The 17,474-nt window shown below is 38.7% G+C and overlaps 1 protein-coding gene across 1 annotated transcript in view; it reads left to right on the top strand.

Annotated features, from left to right (window-relative positions):
- Nucleotides 1-17,474, top strand: part of ALMS1 (ALMS1 centrosome and basal body associated protein) — a 187,916-nt gene that overhangs the window by 24,329 nt on the left and 146,113 nt on the right. Inside the window, exons 2-3 of the mRNA XM_052649083.1 lie at nucleotides 4,586-4,711; nucleotides 15,303-15,498. Of these exons, the coding sequence (XP_052505043.1) occupies nucleotides 4,586-4,711; nucleotides 15,303-15,498 (322 nt within the window). The remainder of the gene's footprint in view (nucleotides 1-4,585; nucleotides 4,712-15,302; nucleotides 15,499-17,474) is intronic.

The raw sequence follows: 17,474 nt of genomic DNA, 5'->3' as shown, positions 1-17,474 counted from the left end.
GGAGGCCTGGTGTGCTGCAATTCATTGGGTCCCAAATAGTCGGTCATGGCTGAGCGACTGAATTGAACTGATGTGAGAATTTATTCTTGGGATCTCTTTCCTCTGACTGATACTCCCAATACTGTGTTGATTAGAAATGGCAAGAGTAGGCATTCTCGCGTTGTCCCTGGTCTTAGAGGAAAAACTTTCAGTTTTACACCATTGAGTATGATATGAGTTAGTTGTGGGTCCTCATAAGTGGCCTAAGTCATGTTTGACTGTTTGCAACCCTGTGGACTGTATCCCACCAGGCTCCTCTGTCCATGGGAGTCTCCAGGCAAGAATACTGGAGTGGATTTCATGCCCTCTTCCAGGGGATCTTCCCAATTCAGGGATTGAACCTGTGTCTCCTGTATTGCAGGCAGATTCTTTACCTACTAAGCCACCTTTGGGAAGCCCCATTGTATTGATTAGTTTCTTTCTGTTCCTTATTTGTTGAGTGCTTTTATCATGCAAGGGTATTGAATATTCAGGTGCTTTTTCTGTATCAGTAAAGATAATCAGTGGTTTTCTTCATTCTGTCAATGTGAAGTATTGATTGATTTTTATGAGTTGAATCATCCTTGCATTCCATGGTTAATCCCCATGTGATCATGGTGTATACTTCTTTTAATGTGTTGTGAATTCTGTGTGCTAACATTTTTGAGGGTGATTGAAGCGATTTGGTCCTTGGCTTTTCTGTGTTGGCAAGTTTTCGATTACTGATTCAGTCTCCTTGCTAGTTATACATTTCAGATTTTGTATTTTTTCATTGTTCACTCTTAGTAGGTTGTATCTTTCTAGGGATTAATGTGTGTCCTGTTTGTTGGTGTGCAGTTGTTCATAATGGTCTCTTATGATCCTTATTTTGTGGCATTGGTTGTAATATTCCCTCTTGCATTTCTGATTTTATTATTTGAGTCTATTTTTTTTTCTTAGTGTAGCTAACGGGTTATCAATTTTATCAGTTTTCTGAAAAAGTCACTTATAGTTTCATGATTTTTTTTCCTTGTTGACCATTTCATTTGTCTGTGCTCCAATTTTTGTTATTTTCAGCTTTAGGTTTTAGTTTTTCTTTTTGTTCCTTGAGGTACAAGTTAGATTGTTACTTGAGATCTTGCCTTTTTTTAAGGCATGCCATTTATAGCTTAAACTTCCTTCTTAGTACTTCTTTAACTGCATCCATAAATTGTTTTGGTATTTTGCATTTTCATTTTTGTCAAGGTATTTTCTGATTTCCTTTATGACTTCTTCTTGTTTAAGAGTGTAGTGTTTAATTTCCACATATTGTAAAATTTCCAGTTTTATCTTAGGCTGTTTATTTCCAGTTTCATTACATTGTGATTGGAAAAGGTATTGTGTATTATTTCAGTCTTCTTGCATTTATTCAGACTAGTTTTATGCCTAGACATGTGTTCTGTCCTGAAGAATGTTTCATATGTAATTGAGAAAATGTATTCTGCTGTTTATGGATGGAGTGTTCTATATTTATCTGTTAGGTTTGATTGGTCTATAGTGTTGTTTAATTTCTGTATTTTCTTATTCTTCTGACTGGTTGTTCTATGCATTATTGAAAGAACATTATTGTGTTGTTGTGTATTTCTCCCTTCAGTTCTTTCAACATCTGTCTCATTAATTTAGGAGCTCTGAGGTTTGGTGCAGAAATACACTTTTTATATCTTCTTGGTGAATTGACCCTTTTATCATTATATGACATACCTCTTTGTCTCTTGTAACAGTTTTTCACTTAAAAGTCCATTTTGTCTGAAATTAATACAGCTGCTCCAGTGTTATTTTGGTTACTGTTGCATGGAATATCTTTTTTTATCCTTTTAATTGATATGCATCCTTAGATCTAAAATGTTTGATAGGTAGCGTGTAGTTGGAAGACCACTAAAGACCACAAACTTTTAATATTAAAAGCTAATAATGGAAGGACTCGGAAAGTGTTTGTTTATACCAGAAGGCATTTAACCTCAGATCAGAGTTGGTGATGACACCTGCTTAGTTTTAAAGCATTCATCTTAAGAATTCTCTTTCAAGTGTTTGGGTTATACCAATACCTGAGGCAACTGTGGGAAAACTGATCAAACATACGGGAATGTATTAGAAATTAATTTCCTTAATGAAGTCTATAAACCATCGGGTAGGTAATAAAAATAAGTTCTGGGAAATGTATTTTTTAATAAAAACTTTTCCACTGAGCCCACTCACTGGAAAAGACCCTGATGCTGGGAAGGATTGAGGGCAGAAGAAGGGGGCGACAGAGGATGAGATGGTTGGATGCCATCATGGACTCAATGGACATGAGTTTGAGCAAACTCTGGGAGATAGTGAAGGATAGGGAAGCCTGGCATGCTGCAGTCCATGGGGTCACAAAGAGTCAGATACAACTGAGCAAATGAACAACAATAAGAACTTTTAACATTTAATTTTAACTTCTAAGGCTTTTTTAGCTGATAAAAGTGAGAGTGTGTTCTTTTTTCTCACACACTGGGTTAGTTTGTCAAAGTGTTGGTTTCATAATATTGTATCATTAGTGTTCTACAAATATCTTAGGGAATTGAACTCTTTTTGTAAGCTAATGTGAATCAGCTATTTCCAAAGGCAAGACCCTGTGCTGTGCACCCAGCATTATTTAGTTGCAGTGAATAGCCATTATGAACATTCATTTTGGCATTCTTCTTTCCTGGAGGGCTCAAGGAATACTAACTGTGCCAAAACATTGGCTCTATTTTTATTTATTTAGGGATTTCAAATTGCCAAAATGAATTTGCAAAGTGCCTTTCTTTGCTTTTTGTTCTTTATTCCTCAGAAAATGCCACTGAAGCAAGGTGGGTGTGCCCCATGTTGTTCTACCTTTTGAGAAAAACCTCTTGAAAGAATCTATACCATAGAAATCTCTTTAGTTATTGAATAGATTTTTGAGTTAAGCTTTCCTTTCTCATCAAAAGCACATTGTTGTATGTGCTCTGTAAAAATGTTTTGTTAGCGTAGTAACTGTTTTAATTCTGGGGGAAAAATTACCTTATTATCTTGAGTTTCCTTCAGAGGTTCTTTGACATTTGTGGTTTTGTGACCATGCATCTTTTCTTGACTCATAGCTGCCTGTTTTATTTTTATCAATCTCTTCTTTTTTTATGGACATTATGTCTCTTTTTCAAAAGTCTCTAAGAGTCTGAGGTATTCTCATTTTGAAGGCTTTTGAAGTACCTTTGAAAGTATAGTTTGTAATTTCATTTTTAGCCAAGTGTGTTGCTTTGTTTTGTCCTTTGGTACATTCTTCTCTACCTGGTGTTTTTCTGGTTGTCTCCACCTTGCCCCTTGCATCTCCTTTAAAAGGAGGTTTTAACCCAGAGGGATGTTGTGGGGAGGGAGGTGGGAGGGGGGTTCATGTTTCGGATCGCATGTACACCCGTGGTGGATTCATGTCAATGTATGGCAAAACCAATACAGTATTGTAAAGTAAAATAAAGTAAAATGATTTGAAATCTGAAAAAAATAAATAGTAAAAGGAGGTTTTACACTGGAAGCTTTGGGTTCTTACTCTCCAAGAATATTGGGGGAAATCTCAGTAACCCATCCTGAACCAGTAGGTGACTTTGCATGACCAAAGTCATTTTTGTTTGATTGCCTCTGATCTTTTCCATGTGCATTGCTTCAGTTTTTATTGCCTTCTTTCACAAATAGTAGAGCCCTGCTTCAACCTCTGATTATGCAAAATGAGCCCAGCTTTGTCCCCATTTTCTATGCTCTTGGATGATTTTAGTTCCTGTTATTAGGGTTAATTTCTTAGATGTCTCAAATAGTAAGATTGTGAAATAGGTAACTTGCTTGTTTCTATTTGCTTCTTTAACTTCTACAAGTATGTGTGCGAAGTCACTTCAATAGTGTCCGACTCTTTGCAAGCCTATGGACTATAGCCCACCAGGCTCCCGTGTCCATGAGATTTTCCAGGCAAGAACAGCAGAGTGGGTTGCCATTACCTTCTCCAGGTACAAGCATAGGAGGTTAAAGAACTGGTGTGGTTTGTTGGAATATGTCAGGTCCTTACTGTGTAACCAAAATCACTTATTTCCTTATTTTTTAAAAAAAATTAATTAAAAAATAAATAAGTTTGGCTGCACTGAGTTTTGTGCAGAGGCTTTCTCTAGTTGTGGTGAGTGGGGGCTACTGTCCAGCTAGGTTGCGCAGGCTTCGCTTTGTGGTGGCTTCTCTTGTTGTAGAGCATGGCTCTAGGACGTGCCAGCTTCAGTAGTTGTAACACAGGGGCTCTAGAGCTTGGGCTTAGTAATTGTGGCGCATGGGCTTAGTTGCCCTCTGGTATGTGGGATCTCCTTGGACCAAGGATCAAACTCATGTCTCCTGCATTGGCAGGTGGATTCTTAACTACTGGACCACCAGGGAGGTTGAAGATGATAAGTTGGACAGTGATTATGAAGTCTAAATGTTATATTTGTGAAAGTGCTTTATAAACTGACAAACATAATTTAAATGTTAAATTTGTTTATTGTTTAGTCATAGGGATTGTGTTATTACTCTGTTTAAATCCGCCTTTGATTTTCAGGTTCTTCCATTGACCTGTCATCTATGGCAACAGCCATTATATCAAAATGATAGTGGAACACAGATTTCCGATACTAACGTGGCCTCTTTGGAAAAGATAGCTCCGTGGGGTTCTGGGGATGATCAGGTATGTCTTGTGTAACTGGAAAACTATCTTTCTTTTGATAAACAGCGTGAGAAATTCTGATTTAGCTATGAAGAGTGGAAAGAGGTGAATTAGTTTAATATTCCACTTTTCTAGTAGATCTTTGGCAGCCGTAATTATATAGAACAACAGTTTACTTTTTTTTGGTCTCAGGATTCCTTTACATTTTTCAAAAGTGTTTTAAAGAGTTTTTATTTATAAGGGTTGTCTATATCAATAACCTCAGATATGCAGATGACACCACCCTTATGGCAGAAAGCGAAGAGGCACTAAAGAGCCTCTTGATGAAAGTGAAAGAGGAGAGTGAAAAAGTTGGCTTAAAGCTCAACATTCAGAAAACGAAGATCATGGCATCCAGTCCCATCACTTCATGGGAAATAGATGGGGAAACAGTGGAAACAGTGTCAGACTATTTTTTTGGGCTCCAGAATCACTGCAGATGGTGATTGCAGCCATGAAATTAAAAGACGCTTACTCCTTGGAAGAAAAGTTATGACCAACCTAGATAGCATATTGAAAAGCAGAGACATTACTTTGCCAACAAAGTCCATCTAGTCAAGGCTATGGTTTTTCCAGTGGTCATGTATGGATGTGAGAGTTGGACTGTGAAGAAGGCTGAGCGCCAAGGAATTGATGCTTTTGAACTGTGGTGTTGGAGAAGACTCTTGAGAGTCCCTTGGACTGCAAGGAGATCCAATCAGTCCATCCTAAAGGAAATCAGTCCTGGGTGTTCATTGGAAGGACTGATGCTAAAGCTGAAACTCCAGTACTTTAGCCACCTGATGCGAAGAGTTGACTCACTGGAAAAGACTTTGATGCTGGGAGGCATTGGGGGCAGGAGGGAAAGGGGACGACAGAGGATGAGATGGCTGGATGGCATCACCGACTCGATGGACATGAGTCTTAAGTGAACTCCGGGAGTTGGTGATGGACAGGGAGGCCTGGGGTGCTGCGATTCATGGGGTCACAGAGTCGGACATGACTGAGCAACTGAACTGAACTGATATCAAGTTATTAAAATTAAGTCATTCTAAGAATATTTATTTTAAAATAACAAATCCATTATATATTAACATAAAAATATGTTTTAAAATGAAAAATTACTGTTTTCGAAAGCAAAAAAAATTGGTTGAAAGGATGGTATTGTTTTACATTTTTGCACATCTCTCTAATGTTAGCCTTACTAGAAGACAGTTGTTGTGTTAGGGTTCTCCAGAAAAATAGAACCAATAGGAGATAATACATGTGTATTTACAATGTGTTAGTTGCTCAGTTGTGTCCAACTCTTTGCAACCCCATAGACTGTAGCCTGCCAGGCTCCTCTGTCCACGGAATTCTTTAGACAAGAGTATTGGAGTGGGTAGCCATTTCTTCTCCAGGGGATCTTCCTGACCCAGGGATTAAACTGAGGCCTCCTGCATTGCAGTCAGATTCTGTACTATCTGAGCCACCAGGAAAGCCCACATATATACAGTATTGTATATATGTGTATATATATGTGTGTGTGTATGTATATATGTATGTATATATACACACACATATATTATGTATATATGTGTGTGTATATATACACAAATATATATATACACATACATACACACACACACACACACATATATATATTTGTGTGTGTGTGTGTATTATAAGGAATTTGTTGCAGGAGTGGAGACCCCTTCTATGGCCCAAAAGTGGGCTCTTGTCTAAATACTTGGATATTAATTATCCGGGGAGACAAAGCAAGAGATTTTGTTGGAAGATCACCCGGCTGGTGAGCAGGAGGGTAAGGGAACCCAAGAGAAGTATGCCATGAGGCTTGCAGCCTCTGCATTTATGGTGATGGGGTTTAGTTTCTGGGTTGATCATTCTGTCTCAGGGTCCTTACTGGTGGTGTGTGCCTAGCTCAGCCAAGAGAAGGATTCTGGGAGGTTGGTAGGATGTTTGGGCTGGTGTCTCCTATCTCCTTTTGACCTTTCCCAAATTCTTCCTGACGGTGGTAGCTTGTTACTTCCGCATCACTTACCAGGATCTCCTATTGTTAAGATAACTCGTGCAAGTGGCTGACCACTTGCCTGGTCATGGCGGGCAGTTTCAGTCAGCATTTCCCTAAGCAGATTTGCTCATGTGATTATGGAGGCTGAGAAATCCCAGGTTCTATAATGTGGGGACCCAGGAGTGCTGATGGTTTAATTCCAGTCTGGACCTAGGAACTGACTGATGGTATATGTTCTAACCCAAGTCTAAAGGCTCAATGACAGGCCAGCAGATGGTGTAAGTTCTGTGCCAAGTCTGATTCTAAAGGCAGAAGACTGATGTCCCAGCTTGAAGACCATCAGACAGAGAGAGCGAATTATCTTTTGTCTAGCCTTTTGTTCTCTTCAGGCCTTTAGTGGATTAGGTGAGGCCTGCCCACATCAGGAAGGGCAGTCTGCTTTACTAAGTCTGTGGATCAAATGTTAATTTCATCTAGACATGCTCTCACAGTGCCCAGATTGTTCAACCAAATATCTGGGCACCTTGTGGCCCGGCCAAGTTAGCACATAATATTAACTGTCATAACTGAACTTTCAGATTTGCTTTCTGCATTTAGTCCATTGGGATATATTGTATCACTTAAATTATATGAAGAAAATCTAACCTTGTATAGGTACATAGTTAGGAAATGGAGGCCCATGTCACTTCCCTGAAAGAATGTCAGTGACTCCTAGGGATCTTTGGAACAAATTTTGGGAACCACTAATTAAGAACATAGTAATAAACTTAGAGGAAATGGAAAAAAAATTGTGAGCAGTTAGGAAAAAGCTCATGTATGTTTGTAGGAGGAAAAAGATACAGTCTTACTCATAATGATTAAATATTTAAAGGTGATTATGTAATAACTTAGATATCAGATTTCTTCTGGTTCCCTCAGTTTTCTCTGAATTGCAGTTATTATCCATTGAATGCAAGATATAGAGGAAGGAGATTTACTGTCACCAAGCTAAAAGGGTTACGAGAAACCCTAACAAGAAAAAGCACAGTAATTGTGACTGTTAAATAGAAGGGAGATTGTTATTTGTTGAATTGTGTCCCCTCAACTTATGTACCTACACACATGTGAGTTTTTGACTTCTGTTTGATATGTTGGAAAACTTTGATTCTCATCTAGGTCTGGGGCTTTAAATATACCTGTATACGTAAAGATTGCAAATTTGTATCTCCAGCCTTTACGTCTCCTTCAAAATTTGTTTGTATTTATTTTATTGTCATCCCTCTTCATATCTATCAAAAATATTTAGAGGTTTGAGGGCCTTTTTATATTAATTAAAAGGATATAACACTCAGGATCATAGCAAAATAAGCAGAAAGAAAAGAATGGTCAACAGATTTTTTTTTAAGTTTTATTTTATGATGGGACATTATTGGAGTATTTTTGCATGAAGAAAGCAATTGTTCAGTAGGAAGGGAAAATTTGTGAAGGAAAGTGGGAAATCACATCTCTAGAAAAAAATGGAATGAGATGGGAAAGCCATTGATAGGTAGAGGGAGGGACAGTTTAAGTCATAAAATGAAAATCTGGGTTAGGTACTAGGGCTGTAGATCTTGTGATAGGAAAATAAGGGAGCTCCATCTCCTGCTCTTCGCTTACTAAACTGGGAAATGAGGTCATCAGTTGAAAATGAGTAAGGAGAGTTCAGTAGTTCTGAGGAAAGTATAAATTAATTATTTTGGCCAGTCAGCTTGGCAGGAAATTATAATAGAACTTCCAGGCAGGGCTGAGTGCTTTTGAGGTTTAATGTTATCAATGTAAAGCAAATACTGTATATTAATGCATATATATATGAAATCTAGAAAAACCGGTATAGGTGATCTTACTCATAGAGCAGAAATAGAGGCACAGACAAGGAGAACAAACATGAATACCAAGGAAGAAGGGAGAGTGGTGGGATGAATTGGGGAATTGGGATTGACGCGTATATACTATTGTTGCTAAAGTGAAGTAGCTCAGTCGTGTAAGACTCTTTGTGACCCTGTGGACTGCAGCCTGCCAGGCTCTTCCCTCCATGGGATTCTCCAGGCAAGAGTACTGGAGTGGGTTGCCATTTCCTTCTCCAGGGGATCTTCCCAACCAAGGGATTGAACCCTGGTCTCCTGCATTGCAGACAGACGCTTTAACCTCTGAGCAAGAAGCTCACATTGTTGCTAAGTATAAAGTAAATAACTAATGAGAACCTACTGTGTAGCACAGGGAACTCTACTCAGTGCTTGGTGGAGACCTAAATAGGAAGAAAATCCCCCCAGAAAGATGTATGTATACATATTGCTGATTCACTTTGTTGTACAGCAGAAACTAACACAACACTGTCAATCAACTGTTCACCTGTGCATGTGTGCTCAGTCACGTCTCACTCCTTGTGGCCCCGTGGACTGTAGCCCACCAGGCTCCTCTGTCATGGGATTTCCCAGGTGATAAAACTGGAATGGGCTGTCATTCCTCCTCCAGGAACTGAACCCAGGGATTGAACCTGCATCCTTTGTGTCTCCTGCAGTGGCAGGTGGGTTTTTTGTTGTTTTTTTTTAACCACTAGTGCCACCTGGGAAGCGAGGTTTTTAAAATAAAAATAAACTATACTCCAGTAAAAATTAATTTAAAAAAAATGTAAAGGAAATCCAGTCTGAATGTGTGTTTTCTTCAGCAGTGTGTTGTTGCTTGGATTAGGACAAAGAGAAATTCAATTAGAACTCAGCTTTTCCAGGCAGATAGGATGGTGGGGGGAAAGGGTAAGAAAGTCAGAAAAGTTTGTGAAACAGTGTTGGTAAAGATGACTATGAACACTCATACTGTTCATGCTCAAACTACCGCACGATTGCACTCATCTCACATGCTAGTAAAGTGATGCTCAAAATTCTCCAAGCCAGGCTTCAGCAATATGTGAACCGTGAACTTCCTGATGTTCAAGCTGGTTTTCGAAAAGGCAGAGGCACCAGAGATCGAATTGCCAACATCCGCTGGATCATGGAAAAAGCAAGAGAGTTCCAGAAAAACATCTATTTCTGCTTTATTGACTATGCCAAAGCCTTTGACTGTGTGGATCACAATAAATTGTGGAAAATTCTGAGAGAGATGGGAATACCAGACCACCTGACCTGCCTCTTGAGAAATCTGTATGCAGGTCAGGAAGCAACAGTTAGAACTGGACATGGAACAACAGACTGGTTCCAAATAGGAAAAGGGGTACGTCAAGGCTGTATATTGTCACCCTGCTTATTTAACTTCTATGCAGAGGACATCATGAGAAACGCTGGACTGGAAGAAACACAGCTGGAATCAAGATTGCTGGGAGAAATATCAATAACCCCAGATATGCAGATGACACTACCCTTATGGCAGAAAGTGAAGAGGAACTAAAAAGCCTCTTGATGAAAGTGAAAGAGGAGAGTGAAAAAGTTGGCTTCAAGCTCAACATTCAGAGAATGAAGATCATGGCATGCGGTCCCATCACTTCATGGCAAATAGATGGGGAAACAGTGGAAACAGTGTCAGACTTTATGTTTTTTTGGGCTCCAAAATCACTGCAGATGGTGACTGCAGCCATGAAATTAAAAGATGCTTACTCCTTGGAAGAAAAGTTATGAGCAACCTAGATAGCATATTCAAAAGCAGAGACATTACTTTGCCAACAAAGTCCATCTAGTCAAGGCTATGGTTTTTCCAGTGGTCATGTATGGATGTGAGAGTTGGACTGTGAAGAAGGCTGAGCGCCAAAGAACTGATGCTTTTGAAGTGTGGTGTTGGAGAAGACTCTTGAGCGTCCCTTGGACTGCAAGGAGATCTAACCAGTCCATTCTGAAGGAGAGCAGCCCTGGGATTTCTTTGGAAGGAATGATGCTAAAGCTGAAACTCCAATACTTTGGCCACCTCATGTGAAGAGTTGACTCATTGGAAAAGACTTTGATGCTGGGAGGCATTGGAGACAGGAGGGAAAGGGGACAACAGAGGATGAGATGGCTGGATGGCATCACTGACTAGATGGACGTGAGTCTGAGTGAACTCCGGGAGTTGGTGATGGACAGGGAGGCCTGGCGTGCTGTGATTCATGGGGTCGCAAAGAGTCGGACACGACTGAGCAACTGAACTGAACTGAACTGTTCATGAGGTTCTCTTAGGCAAGAATCCTGAAGTGGTTTGTCATTCCCTTCTCCAGTGGACCACATTTTGTCAGAAGTCTCCACCATGACTGGTCTGTCTTGGGTAGTTTAATTGAGTTAGACAAGGCTGTGGTCCGTGTGATCAGTTTGGTTAGTTTTTTGTGATGGTGGTTTTTATTCTGTCTGCCTTCTGATGGATAAGGATAAGAGGTTTATGGAAGCTTCCTGAAGAGAGAGACTGAGGGGGAAACTGGGTCTTGTTCTGATGGGCGGGGCCTTGCTCAGTAAATGTTTAATCCAGTTTTCTGTTGATGGAGGACACTGTGTTCCCTCCCTGTTGTTTGACCTGAGACCAAACTACGGTGGAGGGAATGAAGATAATGGCGGCCTCCTTCAGAAGGTGCGTGCACGCACTGCTGCACTCAGTGCCCCCAACCCTGCAGCAGCCACTGCAGACCCCCGCCCCTACTGGACACTCCTGGACACTCATGGACAAGTCTGGCTCAGTCTCTTGTGGGGTCACTATTCAGTGGTGACTATGGCTCAGATCATGAACTTAGTATTGCAAAGTTCAGACTTAAATTGAAGAAACTAGGGAAAACTACTCTTGCCTGGAAAATCCCATGGACAGAGGAGCCTGGAAGGCTGCAGTCCATGGGGTCACTGAGGGTTGGACACGACTGAGCGACTTCACTTTCACTTTCATGCATTGGAGAAGAAAATGGCAACCCACTCCAGTGTTCTTGCTTGGAGAATCCCAGGGACAGGGGAGCCTGGTAGGCTGCCGTCTCTGGGGTTGCAGAGAGTTGGACACGACTGAAGCGACTTAGCAGGAGCAGCAGGGAAAACCACTAGACCGTTCAGGTATGACCTAACTCAAATCCCTTACGATTATACAGTGGAAGTGACAAATAGATTCAAGGGATTACATCTGATAGAGTGCCTAAAGAACTATGGATGGATGGACAGAGGTTCATGACATTGTCCAGGAGGCAGTGATCAAGACCATCCCCAAGAAAAAGAAGTGCAAAAGGCAAAATGGTTGTCTGAGGAGGCCTTACAAATAGCTGAGAAAAGAAGAAAAGTGAAAGGCAAAGGAGAAAAGGAAAGATATACCCATTTGAATGCAGAGTTCCAGAGAATAGCATGGAGAGATAAGAAAGCCTTCTTCAGGGATCAATGCAAAGAAATAGAAGAAAACAATAGAATGGAAAAGACTAGAGATCTCTTCAAGAAAAGTAGAGATACCAAGGGAACATTTCATGTGAAGATGGGCTCAATAAAGGACAGAAATGGTATGGACCTAACAGAAGCAGAAAATATTAAGAGGTGACAAGAATACACAGAAAAACTGCAAAAAAGATCTTCACGACCCAGATAATCACGGTGGTGTGATCACTCACACTCACCTAGAGCCAGACATCCTGGAATGTCATCAAGTGGGCCTTGGGAAGCATCACTATGAACAAAGCTAGTGGAGGTGATGGAATTCCAGTTGAGCTATTTCAAATCTTAAAAGATGATGCTGTGAAAGTGCTGCACTCACTATACCAGCAAATTTGGAAAACTCAGCAGTGGCCGCAGGACTGGAAGAGGTCAGTTTCATTCCAATCCCAAAGAAAGGCAATGCCAAAGAATGCTCAAACTACCACACAATTGCACTCATCTCACATGCTAGCAAAGTAATGGCCAAAATTCTCCAAGCGAATTTTCATCAATACATGAACCAAGAATTTCAGATATTCAAGCTGGTTTTACAATAGGCCAAGGAACCAGAGATCAAATTGCCAACATTGGTTGGATCATCGAAAAAGCAAGAGAGTTCCAGAAAAACACCTATTTCTGCTTTATTGACTATGCCAAAGCCTTTGACTGTGTGGATCACAACAAACTGTGAAAAATTCTGAGAGAGATGGGAATACCAGACCACCTTACCTGCCTCTGGAGAAATCTGTATGCATGTCAAGAAGCAACAGTTAGAACTGGACATGGAATAACAGACTGGTTCCAAATCAGGAAAGGAGTACATCAAGGCTGTAAATTGTCACTCCGCTTATTTAACTTATACACGGAGTACATCATGTGAAATGCTGGGCTGGATGAAGCACAAGCTGGAATCAAGATTGCCGGGAGAAATATCAATAACCTCAGATATACAGATGATACCACCCTTATGGCAGAAAGTGAAGAGGAACTAAAAGGCCTCTTGATGAAAGTGAAAGAAGAGAGTGAAAAAGTTAGTTTGAAGCTCAACATTCAGAAAACGAAGATCATGGCATCTGGTCCCATCACTTCATGGGAAATAGATGGGGAAACAGTGTCAGACTTTATTTTTGGGGGGCTCCAAAATCACTGCAGATGGTGATTGCAGCCATGAAATTAAAAGATCGCTTCTGCTTGGAAGACCAACCTAGGTTATGACCAACCTAGACAGTATATTAAAAAGCGGAGACATTACTTTGCCAACAAAGGTCTGTCTAGTCAAGGCTGTTGGGTTTCCAGTGGTCATGTATGGATGTGAGAGTTGAAGTATAAAGATGGGAGAGTATAAAGATGTGAGAGTATAAAGCCCCAGTATTATTTTTCTCTGTGTATTTATTGTTTTATAGCTGATATTAGGAAGTGGATAGTTGTGTATCCTTTTTTTTAAAAGCTTACTCTTAAGCACATTTGGTTAGAGAATTTTAACTAATGGAAATAATCCTTTAAAGTTTTGTTGAAATTATGAAATCGTCCTAATTATATATTTTTATACATGGGTCATTTGGGAATTAAAAAAATTTGATTTGGTTAAGGAAGAAAATAATGAATATCAGTACATTATATATCTAAGCCTGTTGATAGCCATCAATATAATGTCATTGTCTCATCTTTTTAAACAGATAGGTTAAAGTAATTTATTGTTTAACAAAAAATTTTGTTTGTATAATTAATGAAAAACTGCAAGTAGAGGAAACATGGTAAAGAGAAAAGCAGAAATAAGTTAGAATGTAGACTTGTTACACTGAAGATAGAAAAAATGGATACATTCCTAGCAAATCGTCAAGGAAAAAAAAAGACCTTAATAATATAGACTTAATACAAACCTATCAAAGCTTATGGAGTTGAACGGGAACTAAGAGGAAATCAAGAATGTTATAATAGTACCAACTATCAAAAAGGTTTCTGGATCTACTGCATTCACCGATGAAGTCTTTTATATTTTTAAGGAAAATAAAATTTCCTTGTATAAAAAAAATACATAGAACAAGGTTAGAGGACAAAAGCATTTTAAAATACTAATGAATCTTAATCAGTGAAAATGTTAAAGGCTGCTATCAAATCTAATTAAAGGTCTCATCTACCATCTGCCTACTACTGTGAAGTAACAACTTCACAGTATGAAGAAATTTATTGCTGTATTTTATCATGTAATTGGGGAAAAATGATGCTCTAATGCTGTTTGATCAAATTTTGTGCCCCTTCCTAATCAGATTAATTTAAAATGAAAATAAAGGAATACTTTAATAGCATGACAGGAAGAATGTTCTTAATTATTAGCTAATACTAAATTTGTTTTTTAAATAACCAGATTTAAACAGAAAATGCCTATAAAACTGGTTACCATTAGTCTTTAATTCAACTTTAGTTCAATGTTGCTACTTACTGTGGTTTGTGAATTGGTGCCAGTCCATGAATTGCCTGTTACTGTCAAGAAATAAAAAGAATTGAGAGGAAGTGTTTAGAAACTTTTGATGTGTTTTAGTACCAGAAAATGACACTTAGACATCATGTGTTTTGTATTTTGGGCTTATATACCTTTTCAGTTTCATTTTCCTAGTTTTTTTTTTTTTTAAACTAGTTTGTAAATTAATTTATTTTTTATTTACTTGTTACCTATTAATTTTTATTAGTATTAATAAAATGTTATTCTGTAATGAGTTGGAAGTAGAAAGAACTGACCATAGGTATTTTGAGAGACATTGTTCTGAATTATGCCACTAGTAAAAACATTTGAAAGAGACAAATGTACCACTCACAACTCATGAAGCCACATGATGTTTTGTACCAAGAAGTCCACTAGAAACTAGTATAGCAAATAAGAGTTAGTAAAGTGGTCACGTGTAGAGAACATGTAGCTTTAGATTTGGAAATTTTATTTTCAAGTTTATGATATTGTAGGATTTCATCATGAAGAACCAAGTTTAGTGTTTTAATGATGAGAAGTAATATTAGAGAATAGCAGAAATGCCAGTGGTTCAACACGTTAAAAGATGTGTAATAATGGGAAAAGGTAAAAAATCTTATTGTGGAAAAAAGAGAACAGTTTTGATTTTTAAAAATTTTGATGAAAATGTAAAATAGGAAGCTATATGCTAATGTAAATGGACATGTTAATCTAAATGTTAATATGTTTGGTAACTCAGTTAATGATTTAGCATATTTTCCTTTAAAATTCTTGTTTTAGAGAACAGAATCTTGGCATTGTCTTCCTCAAGAAATGGACTCTTCCTGTACCTTGGATACAGCCCAGACTGGGTTTAATATGAGAGAGAAAGGGACTGAAGTGACCGACTTCACCTCTTTGGAGGAAGGAATATTGACCCAATCAGAAAATCAAGGAAAGGATCCCAACAGAGACCTCTTATGTTCTCCATTGCTAGGTAATACCTCTTTATTTTTAGCTAGTAGTAATACCTCATGTTTACAAAATACATATGGGGGACTGCAAATCTTGCATCTAAATCCTTGCGTTGAGCTCTGTAGAACTGTACTCAAACATATGAGCTTATTTCTGGTTTTTCACACTGGCCAGCTGGTCCAGTTATGTTAAATATGCAATTGCTCCTCATTTTATCATTCCCTGTTGCTCTCAGAAGGCATACAAAGCTTTCTCTCATGAATATGCCTACTTAGTCCTGACTCTGTGGGATTTTTCTTGGGGGTAACCACATATGTTATCCTTTGACTGCTTCTCTCAGCAATGGAGGCTTCATGATGTATAAAAACCAAACAAAAAACAAATGTTCCTGCTTACCTAATTAGCTTCTTAGAACTAGTTAAGACATTTATCATCCTAAGTTTTTAGATCCAAACATTGAGATAAAGAGGTTAAATGACTTGTCTGAGGCAGATCTTCCTGTTTTCCTCTGTTTAATATGGAACTAATTTATTAGCTCTTTACAAAAGATAAACTTTTAGTCCTTTTCAAATCATCAGGGTAGGAGGTAGAATTGTACTATCATTACTTTAGATTGTTGCACATATATAGAAATGCTTAGGCAATATGGTAATTTCAATTTTTTTATGCCTAAATCATAATTCAAATATTATTTTGTTTTTCCTTCTGTTTTCTTCAGGTTTTTATTTTCAAAAATTGGAGAAAATGCAACCACCACAGATTTTACAGTTAACCTTTGTCAAGGGTATGGGATTCAACCATGGAGGTGTCTTAACAGAATTTTGTAGAGGAGCATGAATTAGCAGTTAATTTAACAAGTTCTTTTCAGATGCTATCCAAGTAAAAAGTATCAGTGCCAATATATTCAGTGATGTATATCATCAAAGTCAATTTTAGTTTTATATTTAAAGAAAGATGTTGACAAGAGTTAGAGTTCCCTTGTAAGAGGAGGTAACATTGATGGCATATGAAAGAAGACTTTGCTATAATCAGATATTTGAAGGGCTGTCATGCTAAAGATGAAGCAACTTATTTTTCATTTATTCGTTTATTTAGCAAATATCTAAGTGCCTATTGTGTGTTATACACAGGAATATGTAGAGGAAAGCTATGTTGTCTTTTGGAAAGACAGTACAATAAAAGGAAAATCATAGTACCATAGGATGAGTTGGATCATGGTCCACAGCAGGGGTCTGCAAGCTGCTAGTCACAGGCGGAAGCCTGGTTTTGTACCGTCTGTGGGCTGAAAAAGGTTTTAGCATCTTTATAGGATTGTGAAAAACAAATGAACTAAAGAATTACATGGGACAGAGACACCATGTGTGATCAACAAAGCCTAAAATATTTACTCGCTGACCTTTTATAGGAAATGTTTGCCAATTCCTAGTCTAGAGATGAAAATCGGAGAAGGCAGTGGCACCCCACTCCAGTACTCTTGCCTGGAAAATCCCATGGACGGAGGAGCCTGGTGGGCTGCAGTCCATGGGGTCACTAAGAGTCGGACACGACTGAGCGACTTCACTTTCACTTTTCACTTTCATGCATTGGAGGAGGAAATGGCAACCCACTCCAGTGTTCTTGCCTGGAGAATCCCAGGGATGGTGGAGCCTGGTGGGCTGCCATCTATGGGGTCGCACAGAGTCAGACACGACTGAAGCGACTTAGCAGCAGCAGCAGAGTTGAAAATGAGACTACAAAACCTGTAGGCAGGCTGTTTTCAACTAGTAGAGCCATTTAATAATGGGACATAGCTAATAATAATAATATAGCTAATAATGTTATATAGCTATATAGCAAAACAAAGTGGGCATTATGTCACAGCAAATAAGTGAAGTTCTCTAATAGAATAGTTTCAACATTGGGTTGGAGATTCTGCTACATGGCTTGAGTTTTATAGCTCCAGTTTCTCATTTACTGTAGATAAAATAGAACATTTTAATAATTAGATCAGATCCTGGG

The sequence above is a fragment of the Budorcas taxicolor genome, chromosome 11, assembly GCF_023091745.1.
Source record: "Budorcas taxicolor isolate Tak-1 chromosome 11, Takin1.1, whole genome shotgun sequence".
NCBI lineage: Eukaryota > Metazoa > Chordata > Mammalia > Artiodactyla > Bovidae > Budorcas > Budorcas taxicolor.
Note: the sequence above shows the minus strand (reverse complement) of the source record. Positions and strands in the feature narration are given on the sequence as shown.